Source organism: Giraffa tippelskirchi, chromosome 5, assembly GCF_054371585.1.
Source record: "Giraffa tippelskirchi isolate mGirTip1 chromosome 5, T2T-mGirTip1v1.2.pri, whole genome shotgun sequence".
NCBI lineage: Eukaryota > Metazoa > Chordata > Mammalia > Artiodactyla > Giraffidae > Giraffa > Giraffa tippelskirchi.
In genome coordinates, this window is record NC_137279.1 from 12,494,399 (window position 1) to 12,520,056 (window position 25,658).

The 25,658-nt window shown below is 37.7% G+C and overlaps 1 protein-coding gene across 6 annotated transcripts in view; it reads right to left on the minus strand.

Moving 5' to 3' along the window:
- PLA2G4A (phospholipase A2 group IVA) overlaps nucleotides 1-25,658 on the minus strand; it is a 157,836-nt gene that overhangs the window by 60,573 nt on the left and 71,605 nt on the right. For all 6 annotated transcript variants that reach the window (XM_081491325.1, XM_081491321.1, XM_081491324.1 and 3 more), the window contains 3 exons: nucleotides 18,065-18,102; nucleotides 15,722-15,863; nucleotides 379-515 (listed from right to left, as the gene is read on the minus strand). In XM_081491325.1, coding sequence (XP_081347451.1) covers nucleotides 379-515; nucleotides 15,722-15,863; nucleotides 18,065-18,102 — 317 coding nt within the window. The remainder of the gene's footprint in view (nucleotides 1-378; nucleotides 516-15,721; nucleotides 15,864-18,064; nucleotides 18,103-25,658) is intronic.

Here is a 25,658-nt window from a genome sequence, read left to right on the forward strand (position 1 = left end):
ATGTAGACTTAGACATGATCACTGCAAGATTACAAATCAGTCAATTATAGGAAGATTAAATTAATTATGGGTGGAGTACGTTATTCCACTTATGAGATATTTCTATAGAATTATTTCAATTGATCTATTTTTTTTTTATGTTTAACTATTACATTTTAAGTCACAAATAGATTTAAAGGGAGCAAACTTATGATGAGAGTCATCAATAGGTATGAATTTGCCTTAAAAATATTTTTAAGAAACAAATTTCTGCATCAAGCTGGAATATTTCAGTAATGTGAAATTAATGTCAACTTTTAAAACACTCTTTTCTGGTTTCAGGTAGATAAATGCTAAGCATTTAGGATGATAAAACCAAGATGTAAAATGTATACTAACCATGTGGATCCAGAAAGACCAGCAATGTAGGTAGCACAGTCTAAAATCCCTGATTCATACAGTGCCTTCATCACACCAGAGAATCCTACCATGGCTCGAAATCCCCCACCTGAGCCCAGTATGGCCACCACAGGCACCTGGAATGATGAAACACAGGATTATTTATCAAATAAAATCATAAAATATGTCATGCTCATTTCCGTTTTGATATGTCCCACATTTGGTAATAAGGAATTATAAGTTCAGTCATATTTTGATATTATCTAACTGTTAAATATAAAATGATGTTTAAGAAAATCAAGAATTAATGTCTATTAGAAAGCAGACATTATTAAAATGGCCAACTAACCCTACTTGAAAACAATAATAATAGCAACAACAATCCTTTATATTTGTTTGACTCTTTGCAGTTTGGGGCTTGCTTTTGGGTGTACTTTTTGTTTTAATTGATCCCTTCAAAATTGCTGTAAATGAGCAAAAACAGTATTTGGTCATTTTGCAGATGGAAGTTCTGAAAGGATGCTATTACTTCTATTAGCTGGTGATCTGTAGTTGAGTAAGCACCTTGCCTTCTTGGTCCCGAATTCTTAGTGATCCTTTATGCTGACCCACTTCAAAAAATATGCTATTGTTTAAGCCATCAAAAATAACTTATTCATCTTAAAGACATATAAAATTTATTTCTTCATTCTTTAATTCATTCATAAATCTGATTAAGTGGTCTTTGTGTTTCAGGCATCCCCACAGTGGATCTGGGGAATATAGTTAATTTAAGTGAGGCAGAAATGTAATAGTAATTACAACAACAACAACAAAAAAGGAATAAATGACATTCATTGAGCTCTTATTATCTGCTAGGAACTGTTCTCAATATTTTATAGACATTGCCTTATTTAATCCTCATGAAATCCCTATGAGATTTCCATTCTACAAGTGAGGAAACCCAGGCCTTGAGAACTTATGTAGAGTCATGCAACCAGTAAGTAGCAGAGTTGAGTCAAGAGTCATACCCTCAGCCCCGGTAGCATGCCTTATCAAAGTCAAGTGCTACAGGTTGGCAGCCCGTCAGGTCCAGAAGGTGTGGTCAGTTCCAATCAGAAGGATTGGAGTGGAGAAAGCTTCACAGACAAAGAAACCTGAGCATGATGTTAAAGATGCAAAATTATTCCATAGGGAGGGATAAAGACAAGGGAGAAGGCTGTTCTGGGGAATGGGAACAGCATAGGCCAATGAATAGTACTTGCAGCAAAACAGAGAGGCATAGACTGTCTGTAACATGACTGAAACACAAGTGTGTTTCTTTGGAAAACTTGTGTAGAGTCATGCAACCAATAAGTAGCACAGTTGAGTCAAGAGTCATACCCTCGGCCCTGGCAACATGTCTTATCTCATGTGTGCATAGCTTCCAGGGGGCCCACAAAGTCAAAAGTCTTTTCACAATAACAAGAAGATCTTACATTTCTTTTTTCATTCTCATTTTCTCATGAATGGAAAATGGAGTTTTCCAGAGACTACATGATGTTAGATATAGCAACAGTTTGAATTTAAAAACTCATATGAGAATAACCTGCATTGAGTTTCAAGCACTTAAATCCTAACACTTGGGTGTTCACTCACCAATGGGATAAATACAGATATTCGTGACATCATTATTTGAGAACTAAAAGGACCAAAAAGGCTATAGAATTCTTGCCTATAGAAAGGGAAGTCTATAGAGGTTAGGTCTTACTGGAAGTAAAACAGTGAAAGGAAGGACAACCAGAACTGATTTCCTAATCCAGGGCTCTTCTGCAGTACTCGCTGGCTATCAAATTTCAAGCCAATTGAAGCCTCATTCATGAAAACACAGTGCAACGAACCAATTCAAATGGCTTTGAACGTGTGTATATTTAGATGAACAGAATGCTCTGAAACATAGTATTAAAATTATAAAGAAAGTAAAATATATAAGTTCTGAAAAACTTCTATGGAGAGGGATGAAAGCTAAGATAAGAAACCAAAGTGGGTTATAAAGTGGGTGAATGGAGTATAATACAGTATTAAGAGTAGTTGTAAGGATGCCAGATTAGAAATTAGGAGAAGGGACTTGAGTTAGGCCTTGAATGAAGGGCTGAGTTGATAGGTTCTATAATAATAATGATAATAATAAACCATTTACTGTTACTATGTGCCAAACACTGGATCTAAGGTCAGGCTAAGAGAGGCACAAATAAGAAAAGGTATGTGATTCTGAGATGAAAAGATCAGTCTTAGTAGTAGGACTATACTAGGGAGCTAGGAAAAAAAGATTATAAAGACTTTAAAGGGGAAAAAATGTCAGGGTTGATATTGTAGAAAGAAGAAGACTATTTATACTCAAAAATTATGTGGGGGCTTTTAAGTCTGTTGATTTGGTTACTTGCAACACTGTGTTATTGAAAATAACATTAAGCCCAATACAGATAAGGTAGTTCAGAGTAAAAGTAACAGGTAACACTATTTCATTTCAACATATAATACAAAATCTACAATATTGTTCAAAGAGAAATTTCATAAGGGAAGTTGGAAAATTGAATGTAAGACCTCTCTAATCCTAAGAAAACAATTCCCCAGATGTCCTTCTTCACATGCCAGCAGCCCAACACATACTTATGGATGACAATCTTATGTTAGGAATGTTCTGAAAACAGTCACTTATTAAACTGGGACTCATGTAACCCAGTTTTCATCATTGCTTTACAGTAACTCTAAAGAGGTTTTCAGGTCGGAAATTTGGATTGCTATCAGTTGAAAGAAAATCTCATATTATTTGTATATAAAAATTAAATAATGAAATAATTGAACTGTACAGATTATAATTTACAACCTTATTTATTGCACATAAATTACTATGTTTTTGTGCATCATTCAATTTTTGCAACTCTGTGAGATATATCTTTTTGCCATTTTAAAGATAAAGGCATTGAAACACAAGAAACATCACTTTTCTACTGTCATAAAGCCAGAAAGTGGTGTCCTGTGGATTTAAAGCTGGGTTTGCCGGATTCACTGTGCTCCACTCGGAAAGATTCCCCCATAACTACGGGGACCTTAGCAAAGGAAATCCTCTTTGAACTTCCTTAGCAAAGGAAATCTTCTTTGAAAAACATAAAATTTGGGGGTAGGATTAATAAAATTTTTGCTACTGGTAACATTCTGGATTCTATAAGTCATACAGAATATGCATTATTAAAATATAAAAGTAAAATTTTAATAACTATAAAAAGAAAGGAAATTTAGACTTATGAAGAAAATTTATTTCATTTAATCTTGTGTGTGTGCGCGCTCAGTTGTGTCTGACTCTTTACAACCCATGGACTGTAGCCCACCAGGCTCCTCTGTCCATGAAATTCTCCAGGCAAGAAGACTGGAGTGGGTTGCCACTTCCTCCTCCGGGAGATCTTCCTGATCCAAATATCAAACTTGTGTCTCTTGTAACTTCTACACTGGCAGCCAGATTCTTTACCAACTGCGCCACCTAGGAAACCTCCTCAAAAGGAGATTATTATTATTTTCATGTCTCAAATGAGGAGGTATTTAAGTGCACTCATTATACAGTATCTGCATCCATATTGTTGATAATCAGAATGTGAGATGTGGAGTCACGGACACATAATTCATGCTCTTTCCTTTTCCCCATTATTCAAAAAGAAAAGAGTAATCCTTGTTGAGAGAAACCATCTGGTATTTAGCTAAATTACTTTTTTTTTTTTTTTGCCATGGCTCATTGCTGCTGGGATCTTCCTGACCAGGGACTGGACCTGCACCCTCAGCAGTGAAAGCACACAGTCCATCAGGGAATTCCCTAAGTTACATTTCAGATTTATGCATCACTTCAGATGCCAGCACAATTTTATGTAATGAATAAAGACTAACTTTGGATATTTTAATAGCGGTAGTCATTCTGAAATAACTTACAAAGAATAATGGGGGACTTATAAGGTGCAGATATTAGTCCTGGCTCTAAGTCTAAAAAAATGAAACAAATAAAAGTTGTTGTGAGGTTTTAGGTTATATTTAGACTTAATTGCACCAATACTGTGTATAAATGATATCAATGAATATTTCTCATACTTCTGTCATACGATTAAAGGAAATGAATTTTATTTACCAAAAATCCTGTGTTTTGATCAAATGATCCCCATGCATGGGCTTGCGGATATTATTAATTTCCTCCTTTGCAAAATAAAATTTGAAAATGCTCAAGGATTTTTTTTTTTATTTTATGTTTTAATAGATTTTAAGTTCCAACAATTATATAAGACTTTTGCCTTCTTGGCTCCTGTATTAGTCAGAGTTCTCCAAAGAAATGGAACCAGTAGGTAGGTAGGTAGGTAGGAAGGTAATCTATCTATCTATGTATGAAAGTGACTCACACAATTATAAGGAATGACAAGTCCAGATTTGCAGTTGTAGTCTAAATGCCAATAGGTAAGGAATCAAGAGAGCTGATGACTCAGGTGAAGTCCGAGTCTATTGGAGAATTCTCTCTTGCTTGTTAAGGTTGATCCTTTTGTTCTATTTAGGCCTTCAACTGATTAGATGGGGACCACCCACATTATAGATGACAACTTGATTATTCAAATTTCACTGATTTAAACATTAATCAAGGGACTTCCCTGGTAGTCCAGTGGCTAAGACTTCATGCTCCCAATGCAGGGGGCTCAGGTTTGATCCCTGATCAGGAAACTAGTTCCCACATGCTGTGACCAAGAATTTTTATACAGCAACTAAAGATGCCATGTGCTACAAGTAATACCTGGGCAACCAAATAAATAAATAAATACTAATCAAATAAAAAAAGGCCTCCACACTGATTAAAATTGACTATCACAAGTCCACCCTTCCTCAACTCAGCAGCCATATGCATCCCTTTAACCATACTTAATCTCCAAATAGAGACAACAAAGTCATACTCCTAGCTAACATGATACAGATATCCTGTGTGCAACTGGAAATGCACTAATCCTTTCCCCATAAAAGAATGCAAAGTCTTGAAATACGCTTATTCTTCTCCTTGATACCTCATAACTTAAATATGAATCTGCTTTTGTAATTCTGTGGGTACACGCACACACACACATTCATAATAAATTAAGGAAGAAATATTCATGGCAAATACAATCTCATTTCAGTCATCTGGTAATAGCTGGTATTTATAACTACCTCCTACCACTATCCATTCTGTATTTTCTTCGCCTTCAACTAGCACCTCAGCTGGTGGGTGATCTAACCTTCATTTCTGAAAGTTCTGGGTCATTAGCAGTCCTTCCTGGATTGGGTTCTTAGAGTTTTCCATTGATGTAACTCAGGACATGGTAATACTAACAGACAGACACCACAGAGGATCTCTTGTATCTCAGATATAGTCTTCCTTACCACATCATAGAGTAATCCAACCCCTCTTTAATAGTCAGGAATCAATCACCCCCTCCAGGATAGTAGTTCCCTTCTTGACCTGCTGAGTAAAGAGGAGCCCAAAAGGTCAGGGAGCAGTCTTAAATTATAGTTCAGTGGAATCATTGTTCCACTTTCGGTGGAAGCATTCTTTCCTCAGAATTAAGACCTCTAAGTCAGAAGAGTATAAGGTCATGCAGACAGGAAACAAATATTTTGCTAGTGGGTCACTAGGGGTAATAGTGAGTGGAACCACTTCTACTCTTGGAGTCATGAATCCTGGGGATAAATAGCACCAATTTTGGATGCTGATTCAGAGGATTTAAACCTCGCAGAAAACCATATTCCAGGTCTGCAAGGTATTGCCACTGAGCTGGCACTATAACTGAGTCTTCAAAAGGTATTCTACCATTCCATCAAACTGGCTACTTCATGATGGTGGAGAAGATGGTAAAGCAGGTAAATCCTGTGACATGGCTCATTGCCATACTCATTGCTGGGAGGTTATTTCCTTGATCAGAAGCAATGCTGTATGGAATATTGTGACACTAAATACGGCATTTTGTATGTCTACAGATGGTAGTTTTGGCAAAATTCTTGAGTGCAGGGAAGGCAAATTTGAATCCAGAATAAATGTTTATTCAGGTAAACACAAAACATTGCTCTTTCCACGATGGCAGCAGTCTGGCGTAATCAATCTGCCACTGATGACCCATAGGAATGATGCCATGCTGGGGACTCAGTGATGGTCTCTGCTGCTGGCCGACTGCGTACTTAGCAGCTGCTGCAGCCAGTTCAGCCTTGGCGGATGGAAGTCCACACTGCTGAATCCAAGCATAACCTCCATCCCTGCCACGATGGCTGCTTTTGTCATGATCCTCTTGGGTGATGACAGGGCTGACTTGTGAAAGAAACTGACTGGTATCCACAGAACAGTTTATCTTTTATACCTCATTATTAAAATCCTTCTCTGCTAAGGCCACTCTTTGGTGGGCATAGACCTAGGACACAGCTATTTTCCATCCATTCAGAAAGATCAGTTCATACACCTCCTGTACAATCTTTTCCTTTTTTGTCATCAGTTTTCCAACTGTGCTCTTTTAAAGTCCCTAACCAAGCAGCCCAACCATTGGCCACAGGCCATGTATCAGTATATAATTTCATGTCTGGCCATTTCCCCACCCAAGCAAAATGAAAGACTAGGCTCTCTCTTATTACTCTGCCCTCTGGGAAGATTTTCCTTAACAACTTTCTTTCAGGGGATCCCAGAAAGGGGCTGGGGTCCTGCAGCTGTTCTCTTTCAGGTGGTACTGAAATATTGTGCAAAATCACCTGCGACAAGAAACAGGTGTTCTCTTCTCTTGTCAACTGATCGTAGGTATCTCCCCCATGAGGCTCTGGATGCAGGATGGAAAAAAGAAGTTAGGGTAACAAAAGTGGGGCACATAGGCATTTGGGCCTCTTCTTCATGGAATTTATGTGTATCTTCAGGGCCTGGTCAGCCTGATTTCATATATAACACTTCTATAGTATGATGGAGTGCATCTGTGCACATCCAACTTTATGGTTTGGTGGGTCAGATAACATGACAGTCAGCTGAGGTCACATGATAACTTGATCACCCATAGCTAAGTATGCAATCCCTACTAAGGCCCAGTAAGCAGGCCAAAAGCTACTTTTCCGAAGGATAGTAGTTAATCAAAGAGATGGCAAGGTCTTGTACCCAAGGTGCCTGTGCTGCAATTCACCTACAAGTACCTACCCCAGCCTGCAAAGAGCATTCCTATCTGCCACACACACTTCAAGCAGCAACAGATCTGAATTGTCACACGGCCCCCGGGGCAGAGCAGCTCACAACTTAACTGAGTCCTCTTGTAGAGCCTTCTCTTGTTTTGGAGCCCATTCAAAACTAGCTAAGGGGAGTTCCAACTGATTGTCCAACCACGTTTATGACTAAAAGGAATAAGCATTGACACAGGAAAGTGCTATTGTCATAGTGAAGGTGGAAGCAAGAGTAAGAATATTCTTAATGAAGGAAATTGAATAAACAAAGAAATAAAAATTCTTACTGGCAACCCAAGGTTGATTCTTATTACCTCCTTCTTTGGAACTATTTGGCTTTTTCTGCCCCCCCCCCCATCACTAGACAGTCTCTTCTTTCTCTAGTTTTTCACTTAATTTATCTGATAAACTTCAGTACAGAATAGTAGTCCAGATAACAGAATATATTGTTTAAGAACTACTTATACTCCTATTTTCATACAAAGCTATCTATCTGTGTATTCCTTACATTCTGCCTTGAGAAGAAACATTTCCATCTTTATTCTTTCATGAAAGTTGGAGCAAAATTTCCTTCTCTCATCTCCCTGCTATTTTAATTTCAATCTGAGTCCCCTAAGCAGCTCTTGCTCTCTTTATAGTCAGCTATGTGGGGACGTGAAAACTGTTAAGCAGCATTTCTCTTCAAATAAGAGACTCTAATCTGGAAACTTCATCTGATCAAAAGCTATTTTGGAACAAGAACATTTAAAAGAACTGGCCTTTAAATAATCCACATATGACAAAAATTCCCACGCACAAAGTGTCACAGATCTTACTCACAGGAAAGACCTCAGCCCTTTTTATTTATGGAGGAATTATATTCACCAGAGACACTGTTCCAACAACAAGCTTGCTTATCAGATTTTAATTCCACAAAAACAAAGTTGAAAGAGAAAGGGATGATTTGAAGAAATTACTTTTGGGGATTACATAGAGCATGGAGAAATAGCAGTTGATCGCAAAGCTGTGGACATGAGAGCATTTAAACCACTTCAGTCTGGGCAAAAAGTTATGCTTTTTAGAAACTTTTCATCCAAATGACTAAAATCAATACATTTTAAAACTTTTTATTATCAAGAATTTTTTTAAGTCTTAGTGCTGAGGAGAAGAAACTCTTGGGTTACTCCAAACATTAACTATTTGACTTATTCAACTGGCTCAGATGTTAAAGAATCCACCTGCAATGCAGGTTAGATCCCTGGGTTGGGAAGATCCCCTGGAGGAGGGCATGGCAACACACTCCAGTATTCTTTCCTGGAGAATCTCCATGGACAGATGAGCCTGGCGGGCCACAGTCTATGGACTTGCAAAGAGTCAGACATGACTGAATGACTAAACACAGCATTATCCAAGTAGGAAAGCTAAGGTTTTATTGAATTTGACATTGCCCTGGGGTATTATGTAACAGCAATACCCACATATTGGTTTAATAGCTACTATTGTGTTAAGTGCTACTATAGTATTAAGTAACCAAGATGTGCCTTACACATGGTTTGGGTTGCTTTACAAGCCCTTATACTCATCCTTTTAGTTGAATAAGAGACATTGTCTCTATTTTACAAGTGAAACACAGGGACGAAGCAAGGGACCCAAATTCCTTCTGCCAAAATTCATTTGACATTTTAAGTCGACATTGTTGCCCTAAACCAGATGCTGCAAAATATTTGTTGAAAACTAGGAACAAGACAGGCACCATCTCTGCATCAATATTGAGTAGGACTGTTCTCTCTTAGACTAACTGCTACAGCAGTCTGCTCCTTTTACCTTCTGGAGGCCAACTAGCCAGTATTGAATAGAAGGTGAAGATCTTGGCAGGGAGCAAGGGAAGTGGGAGCTTAAGAGGCCCTTGGCCCAGGAGAAACACAAAATAGGAAAATGATACTTGTGTTATGGGAATGGGTGGTGCTGAATACATCTAAGTGGATGATTTCTGCCAAGAGAAAAAAGTCTCAACCAAAACATCAAAAGTTTTAATTCTAGGAATGACTACCAAAAACACGAGTTTAATATTTTTGAAGAGTAGCCCAGAGAAAAGCATAATTACCTCATTCTCCCATCTGCAACAGAAAAGTCAATATGTATGAACAGTAGGCCAAATTTCATTTTCCCAGAAAGACTCCTTTTCACAACAGGAGTGCCTAGGAGATGAGGCAGCAACTTTCCTTTTGAAAAAGAAAACCTAAGACCAAAGGCCACCGGACTTTTGTGGCAATATGTGCCAACAGACTTTCAATTCAACCCTTCAAACTGCGATCTTTTCATCCAAACCTGTCTCCTCCCCAATGTGAGTTAGCCACTCAGTCGTATCTGACTCTGTGAGAGTCAGACTGTACTTCTGTCCGCGGGATTCTCCAGGCAAGAATACTGGAGTGGGTTGCCATTCCCTTCTCCAGGGGATCTTCCCCACCCAGGGATCAAACCCGCATCTACTGAAGCTCCTGCCTAGGAAGGTGGGTTCTTTACCACCTCCTCCCCAATAACCTGATCAAATATTCCTCAGCTATGAGCCCCTGCTCTCTCTCTCTAGTGAACCCATCCCCTGGCTGAAATGCCAAACCACTGCCTACAAACCACTGCCCTGACTCTTACTGTCCCTGATGAATTTGAGGTTCTTGATGTCTCATTATGAAAGAAATCAGTGAGAGACAAACTGATATGTAGGAAGTGGATTTATTTAGAGAAAAATACACTCCACTGAGCGTGAGCCATCTCAGAAAGCTAGAGAGCATTGAAAACTAGTGTGGTTAGTTTTAATGGGCTGGATAATTTCATAGGCTAATCAGTGGGAGGACTATTCCAATTATTTGGGGGAAGAGGCAGAGATTTCCAGGAATGATGCCACGGTCCACTTTTTGGCCTTTGATGGTTAGCCTCAGAACTGTCTTGGCGCTGGTGGGTGTGTCATTTAGTTAACTATTACAATGAGCATATAATAAGGTTCAAGGTCCACTGGAAGTCGAATATTTGACTATCTTGGACCTAGTTGGTTCTTTTTTTGTTGTACCTTATGGTTATATCATTCTTTTAAAGGTTGTGTCTTGCCCCCTTCCTTCCTGTTTTTATTACAACACCAGATTTACTGAGGGTCTACTGCAAGCTAAGAGCTGAGCTGGTGCTGGGACTATAAAGGTGAATAACACAGACACTGCTCTGCTCCTCCTGAAAATTATATTCTAATGAAAAAAAAAAAAACAGGCAATAAATGGACATTTGTACAAGTATTTTAAAAGTTTGATTGTGGGAAACCCAGAGAAGATAATGTACATATCTGTGCTATAAACGAACGTGACTGAGAGACCTAACTTGGACACAGTGGGGGAGACAGAAGGATGGAGGAGCGAATGACGAAGACTGCTTGAGTAACACGTGATCTGATTCAAGAATGAGAGGCTGTAAGTTCATTGAAAGGGGGTGGGGTGGCGGAAGGGGGGATGGGGAGGCAAAGGCAGACAGAAGCGACAACGTGCACATGAGAATGCCAGCTGGAAAAGGGTTCTGCAGAGGTCTGGAACCAAGAGGTACTCAGTGGAGGGGGTGGAGGGGATTCCGGATGAACTAGCAACACATGGGTGTCTTAACCGCTAGATCAGCAGGGAAGTCCACACTTTGCTGTATACTTTACTTCCCAGGTGGTGCTGGTGGTAAAGAACCCACCTGCCAATGCAGAAGACATAAGAGACACAGGTTAGATCCCTGGATTGGGAAGATCCCCTGGAGGAAGGCACAGCAACCCACTCCAGGATTCTTGCCTGGGAAATCCCCCGGACAGAGGAGCCCAGCGAGCTACAGTTCACAGGGTCGCAAAGAGTTGGACACGACTCAAGTGACTTAGCAAGCACAGCAACACTTGAAGCTGGAAAGATGCTTTGAGGCCAGTCCTAAGAGTAGGGGAAGGATTTTAGGCTTAAGTCTGATAAAATCAGATTTGTGTTTTGGAAACATTGTTCAGATTTCAGTGTGAACATAAAATGGAAAGAAGGAGGACAAGCATCAGTACAACTATAAGGAGGAGAGGATTTGATGTTCGGATTCAGATATGCTCAGTGTGAGATGTGAAGAATACAAGTGAATGAATCAGAAAAAGGAGGTACCAATATGAAGATCACAAGGGAGGTTCCAAGTCACTGAGAAACATGAAGGTTCTCAGCCCAAAGGTGTTGGGTGACACATGGAAGAGAGAGAAAGTGAGTGAGAAAGAGAGAGAAAGTGAGAAAGAAAGAGAGAGTGAGTGCAGAATGCAGAGATAAAGGGCTTGGGGCTGAGTCTTGAAGAACTCATAATTAAATAATGCACAGAGAAAGAAGATCTGGTAAAGGGAACCAAATAGGCATGATGAAAATAAAGAGAAGATAGTAGATACACTGATGCCAAGAGGGAGAAAGGGTGGGAGGACTTGGGAGATTGACATTGACACGCAGACACTATTGATAGTATGTATAAAATAGGTAACTAATGGGGCTTCCCTTGTAGCTCAGTCCCTAAAGAATCTGCCTGCAGTGCAGGAGGCCTGGGTTCGATCTCTGGGTTGGGAAGATCCCCTGAAGAAGGAAATGGAAACCCACTCCAGTATCCTTGCCTGGAAAATCTCACGGACAGAGGAGCCTGGTGGGCTGCAGTCCATGGGATCGCAAAGAGTCAGGCACAACTGAACGACTAACACTTACTTAATGAGAACCTACTGAATGGACCCAGGGTCTCCTGCACTGCAGGCAGATTCTTTACCATCTGGGCCACCAGGGAAGCCCAAATAGCAGAGGGAACTCTACTTAACGCTCTGTGGTGACCTGGATGGAAAGAAGCCCAAAAGGGAGGGGATAGATGTATATGTTTGGCTGATTCATTTTGCTGTACAGTAAAAACTAACACCACATTGTAAAGCAACTATACTCCGATAAAAACTAATTTTTAAAAAAGAGAGACGATAGTAAGTGAAGGAGAGGGAATGTTTCAAATAGAAAACCTGAGTCATTTGCAGCTGTAGAATTAGGTTTAAGACAGAGCCAGAAGATCCGTTTGCATGCATTCCTTGGTACTGGTGACTAGTGGAACAGCTGCAGTAGCGTCGTGAGGGTAGAAGCCTGAGGAAAGCAAGGAAGTAGAATGAGATTGTGTAGGAAACTGTGGAAAAGTTTGTGAAGATAAGGAGAGAAGCAGAGCAGAAAAGAGAAGGGAATGTCCATTCCAGGGGGATTTTTCTGGTTCTGTTTTTTTTCCTAAATGTATCAGATTTTCGAGCATGGGTATGTTTTTATACGAAAAGTTCATGCAGAGGTTGAGGCCGAAAACAGAGGTGGTGAGTCGCCCTGGGAAGCCTGGAAAGTTGCTGTGCCGGGGTTCCTAATTGGGTTTTGCAATCCCTATCTGTGGTGTGAGGTGACTGAATTGGAAAGAAAAGGCGTGGTTTCTTCTACTGAACCCAGAGGGAAGTGGCAAAGGCTAAGCCCGGGCTATGGAATATGTCAATCCTCTGACAGGAAATGAAAGATCTGTCACCTCAAGACTTTAATTTCCCAGATTAGCAGGCAAGTCTATCAGTTGTGAGGGAGCCAGAGGGTGGATCAGCAGCTGGGAATGAGAAACATTCTCATTCCGATTGCAAATAAATGGAAAGCAGATAGGTGAGGAAGCACTGAGACAGCCAGAAAGGGTCTCCCAAATGAAGCTCGTAGCCATGAATTAACAGAGGTACCCATTTCCATCACTTTTTATCTGCTTAAATGTCTTTCTCCCCAGATAGGCTTTAAACCTCACCAAGGAAAGTGACTGTTTGGTATTAACCATTTCAGCTTTGTTCATCTTCAGTTCCTAGCACAATGTCTCAACAAATGACAAATGGCAGAAATGAAAAATAACTTGAAATATCATTTCTCTGCTCTAAGGATATAACAGTGCTGAACAAGGATGGAGACAAAAAGAAGGTGCAGATCTGCTGATGAGAGGTTTACTGTAGAAAACAAAATCATAAAGACATCCCAGGAAGCTAGAAACTTCTGAGTAATATGTAGTCAAGGATGTGTCTTCCAAGACTTATTAACTGAGACAATGAAAGATGAAAAGTGAAAATGAAGTTGCTCAGTCGTGTCCAACTCTGCAGCCCCATGGACTGTAGCCTACTAGGCTCCTCCGTCTTCGGGATTTTCCAGGCAAGAGTACTGGATTGGGTTGCCATTTCCTTCTCCAGGGGATCTTCCTGACAGAGGGATTGAACCTAGGTCTCCCGCATTGTAGGCAGACACTTTACCGTCTGAGCCACCAGAGAAGTCACGATAAGTGAGACAATAGTCAACCACAAGACGAAGGACTGAAGAGAAGTCTTTTATTTTTTCTTAAATAGAAACATCTATGGAGGTTTTGCTCCTCCTCCAAGCTTCCTTTTAGCAAAAATTCCCCATCAGCAACATCTTATCTTATAGTTTGCTCCTATCATAGCAAAGCCATTTCAGCATCAGCAGACTGGCTTTTGACCCCGATACCCACCTAGAAACACAGGTAGATATTCTGTCATCACATATGGAGCAGGTACACATCTGGTCCCCTTACTCAGAATTTCTCTCTCATTGCCAATTGCATTTGGTCTTTAATTTACAATAATCTTGAATCCCTGGTCTTTGAGTACATGCATGGGGATAAATATGCATGCTTATAGATATATATTGACTTATGCATTTAATAGGGGCTTCCCTGATAGCTCAGTTGGTAAAGAATCCGCCTGCAATGCAGGAGACCCCCCAGTTTGATTCCTGGGTCAGGAAGATCCCCTGGAGAAGGGAAAGGCTATCCACTCCAGTATTCTGGCCTGGAGAATTCCATGGACTATACAGTCCATCGGGTCTCAAAGAGTCAGACACAACCTAGCAACTTCCACTTGCATGCATTTAATATCTTTCTACAAGTAAATTATATTCATCTAAAATATTCAATTAACAGAAAAGCTCAAAGCAATAAGTAAAAATATTACCTGATATGCTGTTAAGAAGAAATTCCATTATTATCATTTGATGAGCATCACTACAGCATTTTTTTTAATGTTGTTTCATTGAGGTATGATTGACATATCTTATAACTGCTTTAGGTGTACAACATAATGATTTATTATTTGTATATATTGTGAAATTATCACCACAATAAGTCTAGCTAATATTCATCCCTATACATAGTTATAAATTTTTTTCTTGTGATAAAGACTTTTAATATCTACCCTTAGCAACTTTAAAATATATAATACAGAATTATTAACCATGGCAGGAATTTATTTTGTAGATTTCAGAAAGAATAGACCAATAAATGGATGGATGGGTGGATGGATGTATGGATAGGTTGATAGGTAGGTAGGTATGCAGGTAGATAGGTAGATACATACATACATACATACTTACACACATACATCAGAGAAGGGGTAAGTAGATAAACAGACAAAAACAGGATTATATAATACGTTACTGAATAAAATAAATGCCATTTACTTTGCTGGAATTTAAGGGAAGAAAAAGGAGTTAAAGTACAATTGAAGGATTGTACTTTCAATATCCATTGACAAACTTTTTAAATTTTAACATCTCTCTATAATTAGAATCATGAAAAATATTCACATGTGGAGATCATTGTTTTAACTACCTGGTCAACTTTGGATATCTTTTCACTCCCTGCTATGAAATAGTAATAATTTGAAACATTTCCTTTTATCTCCCCTATTCATGTCTTTTAAGAAAAAAATTTTGTTTATTGTTGTCATTAAGATTTATAACATTTTGTTCTGGTTCAGTAATGATAATTTCCACAATTATTTAATCTTAGTTTGTATTAAAATGAATTGTATTCAATGACCCTTTTACAGGTTAAACTTTTCCTACAAATGAACATCTTGTTTGTGCATCAGTATGCCTATGCCTCTTTTAAAAGTTACATCTGATAAATACTACCAAATATGGGCAGTCCTTGTGATGATCTTCCTCAAAGAGTTTCCATTTATGAAACACTAACCTTACCTTAGAAAGATACAGAAATAATACTCAGTCTCAATATCTTCACATTTGAGAGGAATTTGAGAGAAAGCACAAACAAAATTGTTATTAAATTGCAAAAACATTTTGAAAAATTTCCAACTCACATCACGTGTAGAATGCAAGCCTTCACTATTCTTTGGACCTAGGAGTTTCTTCATGTTTTCCTTTATGTTTTCCTTTCTCTGTTGTCTGAAAGCTTTCTCCTGGTCACACAAAGCCATACTAAATCGGAGGTCTGGGGATGAACTGTATATAAAACAGAGATAATAAACTAATGTCCTCCAGTCTATTAGCCTTGTTATACATCATCCAGTTCCCACAAGCCCCCATAACTACACTGATATATTCTCAATTCTTCCCTCAAGCCATTTTCTAGGAGGGGATCTGAAATAAAACTGTAAAATGATGCTATTATATCATATCACAGCAACATCCAAGGGACACTCCTCAGTTTTACCTCCTCTTCTGTTCCTCAAAGGTAACCACTACCTTAAACTTGCTCTTTCTTTTTCTGATGTACTTATTTATAATTTTACATTATACATTTAAGTCTAAATAATAGAGTCATTTTATAGGTTTTTAATATTTTGTGTAAAGGCTATCAACCAGATGTATTCTGCAAATCACTTTTTCCTTTGAATTTCTTTTTGAGGATTCATTTGTGTTTATAAGTAAAACTAATTCAAATATCTTTACTACTCTGAGGCATTTTCATTATGGATTATTGCACAATTTATGTATCCATAAGTATTGATGTTATGTCCATTTTGTTAACTACTACAAGCAGTATTACCACAAACATGTGGAAAAGTTTCCTGTAAGACGTGGTCTTCAAAAAGAACACCTCATTAAATCATCACAATAGATACGCTTATAAAGTACTTTTATTTTACAAATAAGTAAAAAGGTGATTAGAAATATTTCAACTGTTAACAAAATTAGCAAGCAGGTACTTAAATCCAGGGCCTCTCATTCTACAGCTCATGTTCCTTGTAATATACTATACTGATCATTCGTACATTAAGCACAGGAAGCATGATTTTTAAGAGATCTACAAATAAAGCAATGAACATAGATGTTTAGAAGATATCAGTATGAAAATATGTAAAAGAAAATTCAAAACATTTTGAATAATTTTGCAAATGTAGTAACAGAAGTATGGTTCATATCTTCTGTACTATCCTTAAGCTCTCTAATTAATTTATTTCCTGATTTTATTTTTTATTTAATTGAAGACATTCCATAAAAATTGAGTTTTTCTTTAAACAGCATTGCATTTTAGAGTCAAGACAAATTAACACATAAAACTAGAGTTTGATTAAAGTTTACTGTAAATATATAGTAAATTGCTTCTGGACCTATGTACACTATTTAGCTGAGGTTTTTTTCCTACATTATTTTTGATAATTCTGCTTTGTTAAAGCTAATAGTGTCCTAATTACACCAGTGGAGTATACCATTTCCCATTAAAATGAATAGCATTACTTTCATAGTCAAGTAACAAAAATATTTCTAACCTCATGCCAAAATATATCACTTACAAGTGAGAATCAAGGTAATGCAATATAACAGAAGTAAAAAAGTTGGACTGTCCTTTGATACATCCTGATATATACTGAAGGGCAGCAGTAACTTATGTAATAATTTTCTAAGTTGAATCAACATTATCAAGGGATCAAAATAAGAAAAATATATAAATCCAATGTCAATGTATCCATAATCATTCATTTAGCAAATTATAAGATATAAAATGTTACACTAATTTTGTGGTGTTCATGTAAATAAAGTGTGTATTAGTAACTTTGGTAAAACCCACTTCAAAGAGATGCAGAGAGCTTGAGGAACTTAGCATCTATTGACCTCGGTCTTAGGTCAGAGATAAACTTATTCTCAAGGCAGGCCTGACTCCCCTAAGGCTCACCACTTGAAAATAAATAAATTGAATTTCCAACATTCATTATTGGAGGCCACTTTGAAAGAACAACACACGTCATGGAACTTAATCATTTGTTTTCCTGCTGATCGTTATAAACAAAGGCAGTCTCAATTTTCAGTGTTTCCTCTTATAGTTTCCTGTGTATGTTCACTTTCATGTTTTTTAATATCCATCTGAATGAACAGTGAAAAATCAGCTTCAATAGCTCTATTTATTTCTATGGGAATAGATATTTAACTTGATGGAGGGCCCTTTCTAAAGGCTCTTCTTCTGACAATTATGAGTTAACCACCAAATTACCAGAAACTTAAGCAGAGAATATTAGTTTTTTTTTTTTTTTTAATGCTGTAGCTATTAGGAGAGAGCTAAAGAAAAGCAAAGTACATTTAGTGTGCATTTTTGATGCTCAAAGCTGTCAGAATTACTTCATATATTAAAAGTATAATGTTTAACAATTAAAATCAGTGGATCACTCACAATATTTTCCATCCAATGAAATAAATGCACTTACCAAACTTCAAGAGACATTTCCAGAATCATTTCAGTGACCTAGAACAGATATATTAGTCAGTTAGGTCATAAAATGGATGTGTGCTATATATAATGCAAAAAAAGCCAAAATAAGTTTTTAGTGACAGATGACTTTTAACCTAAAACTATATTAAAAATGAAAGTATCATAGCTCTATTAAGATCCAAAATCATAGGTATATTTCAATAAATAATTTTTTCCTATTTTTTTCATGATAAGCCTACTTAATAACCATTTTTTTCTGTAACTTTTTGGCTGTGCCATGGGGTATGTGGGATCACAGTTCCTTGAACAGGAATCCCACTGTAAGGCATGAACCCTCGTCCTTACAGTGGAAGGGCAGGGTCTTCACCACTGGACCACCAGAGAAGTCCTATACGTCATTTTAACAAGCGTAACAATTGCCTTGATAGGGTTGTTATCCTCTTTCATCAAAAAGAAGCAATGCATTTAAAAACCATTTTTCAAAAATCATAAAAAGTTCCTGAGATTTAAAACTACAGAGATGTGTACCATTATTCAGGGGCTATCCCCAGGCCTCAAAGTCAGGGGCCAAAGTTAAAGAAAACCTGGATGAAAAGTCACATTTGCGCATTTGTGATAAGCGTACGCTGCAGTAAACTGAAGACAGAATGCCTGTCCAAGGCGGACAGCAGGACCTAGGAGCCAGCCAACTGTGGTCAGTGTAAGAAACATCTGAAATAGGGATGTGGGGCTCAAGTTTTTTATTTTTTCAATACTGTGTGAACCAACCAAACTTATGGGAGGACTCTATCCTTCCAACAGGCCAATTTGGGTTTAATGAAGAAAAGAATGACTAACACCCACGGAAAAAAGGGGTATTAAAAAATGCCTTTCCAGACACTATAAATCTATTGTATAGAAAGACCTTCTCAACATTATCTCCGCCATTAGTTATAAATGATGTAACTTTAGATTGTTACAAGAACCAAATGAGAAAATGTTTCAAAGTTTGCTGCACAATTGTAAGATGGTGCTATTATTTTTATTACATCAGTTACCTTAAGAAAATAGTTTGAATGAACGTGCTGAATACCTTCAAATAGAACACAACTAGGATATGCCTCTTAAAATGGGAAGAGGATATTTTCTGAGCCAACATAAAATGCTGCAGATTATTGACTTTTTCTTTTTTTGGTTTCAGGAGATGGAATAAAACAAACTAGACAGAGCTTTCCAAATGTTAAAATAATCTCATGGATAATGCGCAGTACTGAATTTTATGAGTAAGAAAAAGGCATGGAAATTATCTGTACAAAAATTTGCCTCTCCCACTAGATTGTAAGCTCTGTCTTAAGTAGGTCTCTATTACAAGTTCATTGCACAGTGTTTGGCACACAACATACAATCAATAAGTATCCGTTGAATTACTGTGCATACGTGTGTGGAAGAGGAGCATATAAGGTGTCATTTCCTGTCAAGAAACATTTCATTGTTACTAGAGGAAGAAATCGTAGGCTGGTCCCACCCACACAGCAGTTCTCATAAGGAATTCTATGAATATTCAGTATTACTTTGAAGTTGATGAAATAATCAAGAATCCCAGTACAAATGGAATTATTCATGCCTAGATAAATTATAGTTCAGTTTTAAATCGAAAAGATGATTGGCTTCTAAACAATTTATGTAATTGCTGTGCATCCTATCAAGGAAAACACTGCTCAGACCACATTTCAACACATTTCCATTTCCACATTCCAAATGGAGTCTTTCCCAAAGAGGGGCGTGGAAAACATTTTACACTGAGTGAGGTTACTTCTTCAAGATATTTAGTAAGAAAAACAAGTGGATAAAACATGGTCTGCTGGTTTAAAAAAAAAATACATGAAAACTGGTATTAAAATGAGACTAGATTTACTGTTTTTATCTCAAAGGGCAAAAGCCCCAAGAAAGAAGGGAAATTAAAAGAACAAGATTACAATATGAAGTTTTCTAACTCATGGAAAGATTGAAAGTTGGAATGGGCTTCCTAATTCAATATGCCACCTCATGACAAAAAGTGGGAAAAAGCTGGCTTCTCAACTGGTAGATCTCTAAATATTTTACATTTAAAAACATCTGATGCCTGAATATATGTAATGCTTACTTGTTCTAACAATAATAAAGGAAAATTAACTGCTATGTTTATGGTCATATTTGTTTTCCCCATGAGAATGTCCCTTCTACATCCAAATGCAACATTTCTTGGCTGAGACACTCATGATCCTAGACCGACTGATACGACTCTGTAAATGAAGGCAGGAGGAGAGAAGAGAAGACACGATTTTTCTGAAATTTGGAGCGTTATAGAAGGTGCTGCCATGGTTCTTGTCACGTGGATTCAGGTCCTTACTTCCATGTGTTGCCCCAGAGGACCACCCACAACCTGGAGGAAATTTTCAATTCTCCCACTTGATGCTCTATGTTCAGACATGCTATGAAGATGGACATTCACAATCTCTCTGCATCTTTCACCTGGAACGTATTATTACAGGTAAAAGAGCCACAAAAATATGTACTTCCTGTGAGGCATGAAACAACTATTGAAAACTCCTTCCCACACACTGCATGAAGCAGTTCTGCATCACACTCTTCCAGGTTCCTTGCATTATCAAGACTATTAAAAGGAAAGGTGGTCAAATCTCCATGGTCTCCTCAACCCCAAAATACACTTAGCGAGGACAATGAGGAGAAGTCCACCTCTTCTAGGAATTACTAGTATAAAAAGCAGACTATACTCACTGCACATTCTAGGGAGAAGCAACAATATCTTCTTTGAATTTCACAGTGTAGAACAGTTTTAGATGCTTACAGTGGAAGATGTTCAGTTGGGGTAGTCAGGGGAGGGGAACTATAGGCAAGAAACTATTTTTTTAAAAGCCTTTTCAGACTTAAAAATAATTTTTAAAGTATCTAACCCACTAATTCTCTTGCAAACTTCCCAGGATTATTTTGAAATAATAAAGTGAATATAATAAGCATAGTGCCCAGCATTGAGAAAGTCCTTGAGAATTATTTCCAAAAGATGCACACAGTCAAATAAGTTTTAACTTGAAAATCTATCCTATTAGTAAAGAGCTCTTCAAATATGCCACATCATCACTTATTATAACACTCCAGTATTTACAAGCTTTACTTTCAACAAAACTTACTTTGACTTCTGCTCCCTCCTAAGTAATTTACTCATTTTACCCCCTTCTTAGAAACAAAGAACAGCTTATCACCATGTTGACTCAATAATCATTACATCTTTCAAGAGAATTACATGGTATTTTCTACTTTATCTGTATTTACCTGACCTATGCAAGATAACAAAAAAATTATATCAACAAATAAGAGTCATTTTTACAAAGAATCACGTTTACGTAAACTGTAACTTCATCCTATGAAGAAGGAATCGGATGTGGATGTAAAAGTAGGCAATCCAGGTGCAGAGGGGAAATTATAATCTCACCAATACAAGTCACATCTAAATAAATTTTGCCAGTTTAAAGTTGAATGATACACTGCTAAAAGCATCTTTTTTAAATACATATGATTTTTTGATATCACTGCAAACTAACATTTTTTAATTGAGATGTAATTCCGTATACCATTATATTAGTTTCAAGTACATAACAATGATTTGGGATCTGTATATATTGCAATAGGATCACCACAGTAAGTCTTGCTAACAGATACAGTTTCTTAATAAAATTAAATTTGCATTCACTACCAGGAATCATATAATCCATCACCCAAGAATTCAAGGCAGTTGTACCTCCCAAAATATCCCAGTCTTAAAAGATTTGAAAGACAAAAAAAATACACTATTATTTCTGTAACCACGTTTCACTTTACCACAGAGTTTTCCTGTTTACATTTGACAACAGTCTCTTTTTCCATAAAGTCCCTTTTTTTAACGTGGACATTGGAAATTCAGAAAGAACTGTGTAACCGTCAGCTATCATACAATAAACCAGACTTCCTATAGCACTACTATGAAACCAAAATACTTCTTTTTCAAATGGGAATCTCTCATGCCCATAAGTTTTTCTCTTTTTTAATCTTCACTTGCTTTCATTATGCTCTTCTGAGCACTTTCCAGGTTTTCTGTATTTCTCACAAGTGCATTCATTTATCCATTCATTCAAAAATGAAAGTATCTGATGCCTGTCAGGTCAGATAAGTAACATTAAATAGACTGAAAGTGTTCTAGTCCTTGATGGAGCTTCAGTCCAGAAGAGGATCCCAAGGATGCAAGGGCACTCTCAGATGCCCTGAAGTTTAAAAGTTATAAATTGTAGAAGTATCAAAATAGATTCATGTAAGTTTCCATTGCTAGTATGCCAAAATACAAATGTGTTCTCTAATAAAGTCAGGAATTGTTTGACCTATGTCTGAACTCTGCCCTGTCTTAATACAATAGCAATCACATCTTAGCTTAAGATCTCCCAAATTTCTCACAAAATTATATATTTCTCTTGCTTTCCCTCCAAAGGCTGCTCTGTCTCATTCACTGTGCTAAATTGTAGTCTTTGCCTTCACATATCAATACGTAGTTTTCCAATGCAATCATTCTGATACTAACTCACCATCAAAACTACCTTTTCTTAATTTTGTCACTATCTTTTCTAGAGGACTCTCCAATTCATTTTCAACTCCCAATCAAGAATGCACAATAACCAAAGAAAACATTCAAAGTTAAGATACCACAGAAACCATGAGATATGGCTATTTTAAAACAATAACACACTTCTAAATAAATATGTCCAATTGAAACACCATACAGCAGGAAATCCGAGACTACCTTCCTCAGAGTATTGGCCAAGATAAAGATTCATCTAGAGAATAAAAAAAGTGTAATTTTTACTCATCTAACTTCAAAACCTTAACATAGTCATGATTTTCTTGAAGTGGGTGATTTTGCTTACACAAAACATACTAAATTTGGAAGAAATCCTATCTTTCCACTGAAAAATGGGATACTGCAACAAACACCACACTTGATATATTCAGTAAAGGGTGACTAGAGCATTTTTGATTCTGAACTGGGTTGAAACAATGATCACTAAATGTACAGTCTCTACCTGTATATAAAGACATTTATTTCAGTCAGTAAATTCAAATCAGCAAGTGTAATAGTTAAGTCAGATTTATGAAGCACTTGACAAATACTTCAATCCAGCCAGTATAATTATAAGGAGAATATTTAATATTTATTTGGTGCTTAGTGAGCCAGGCACTGCTCTAACAGTTTCCATCTATTAACTCATTTAACCATAACCACAACCTTTAGAGGTAGGTACTACATATAACTCTGCTTCACAAATAGAAATGCATGGCTAAAAGAAAAAAAAAAAAAAGAATTCATCCAACATCACACAGTGAATAAGTAGCCAAATCATGATTCCAACCCAGACGGCTGTCTGTCTGAGTCTGAGCCTAGGGTCTGAAAAGCTGCACGTCTCACCAGTCTCGCTCGCAAGACAACTCTGACTCTCTCCAAACTTAGGATTCCAACAAGCACAGCCTAACCCAGATTTTATGAATGTTAGCTGGAAAACAAAACTGTCGGCTCAAATTGGTTTTTTCCTCAAAAAAAAAAAAAAAAAGAGAGAGAGAGCGTTCTAAAATTGAATTGAATGATAAATCAGTCTCAGGAAAAGCTGAAAAACCTCCTGCTTTCCAACTTCAGCTGATTCTGTCACTGAGCAATCATTCCATTCTCCTTTTCCTGACACATTAAAGCCAATGCCACACTTATTTTTTGCTCAAATTACCCTGTATTCCTCACATCTATACCTGCCACTTTTATCAGAGCTAGTCTGTTAAACTACATCAACCTTCTTGTTTTCAATATCAGACATTCTATATCTTTACTTACCAACTTTTGACTTAGTAATACTTCTGAGGAAAAAGCCAAATCCTGTTTGCTCTAAGTTCCCCCATGACCTGGTCAAAAACCTTCCATGACTCACTGATATCAGTAAGATAATATTCAAATTTCAGCATCTTGAATTTGAGCCCTGCTAAGGTTTGATCTCCAAGTACCTATTCTTCCTTCACACATGAATGCTCTGCCCACCCCCCCACCCCCACCGGCACTTGTCTAGACGCCATTTCCTGAACACGCTTGTCCTTTCTAGTCCTGGAACTGTGAGCAAAGGCCCAGGGCTCTTCTCTCCACCAGAATGGCCTTCTGACATTTCAGGGACCCAACCGCATCTTTCCTGTAAGAGCAAGCCCCGACCATTGACCCACAAGGGTCCACAGTGACCGCATGCCCGTCCTCATTTCCGGCCACCCTCCCTATGACTCTTCATGCTCAGCCACGCTCTCCTTCTCGCTGTTCTCAACAAGTCAGGCAAACTTCTGCTTCAAGACCTTCCCACTCCGAGCGCCTTCTGCCTTCAGATATCATCACAGATGCTGTTCTTAGTCACATTTTTGGAACTGCATTTGCAACCCTCTTCACAGACATACGCCTACTCCCCTTTCCTCCCTCCTTGGTTTATTTAGCTCTCTATCCAACATTGGTATGCTTTACTTATCTATCTTACCAGGTATTGGGTCAGGCAAAAAGGTCATTCGGATTTTCTGTACGCTGTTATGGGACTAACCCAAACAAACTTTTTGGCCAATCCAATAGAATATGAGTTCCAGGAGGAGAGGGATTCCTGCTGAATAGGTAGTGCCTAAAGACTGTGCCACACAGTAGGTGCTCCATTGTTATTTGCAAAATGTATAAATGGATGAATAATTCCTCCTTATAATTCTCATTGTGTACGTTGTCTACATGATTTATTTGGTACTTGCAATTACAATTCATAAATCCTGAACTCTAGTTAATGATGTGCTGAAGTGTGTTTAGGGATGAAACAGGCTGTCTGCAATCTGTTTTATTTTTTAATTATAAATTTATTTATTTTTTAATTGAAGAATAATTGCTTTAGAGAATTGTGTTGGTTTCTGCCAAACATCAACATGAATCAGCAATAGGTATACATATGTCCCATCCCTCTTGACCTGAAGTTTGTTTTCAAATGTCTCAAGACGGAGACTTTCCTGGATGTTCAGTGGTTAGGACACCATAGTTTCACTGCCGAGAAGCCGAGTTTGATCCCTGGTTAGGGAACTAAGATCTCACGAGCTTTATTATGGCCACAATATATATATATACACACACATACACACACACATACATAAGTATGTATCAAGATGGTTTGATGGATGGACAGATAGATATGTGAAAAGCAAATAAAATAAAATGTTGATTGTAGAATCTAGGTAGCATTTATATGGGTATCCAATGTAAAAATATTTCAACTTTGTATATGCTTGAAAATTTTGGTAAGAAAATTTGAAGACAACAATAATACCTTTGAAAGGCCTTTTTTGACTATATAAACTCCATTGCCTGCCAGCTGTTCTCTATCACACCCCTTCATTTTATTTTCTCCATAGTATTTATCACTGGCTGATGTTATGTTGATTATCCTTTTGCTTCTTGGTGCCTATTTACCTTCCCCATCAACATGCAAGCTTCCTGGGAACCATCATTTACTGTGTCCTCTGCTGTCTGCCCATCACCT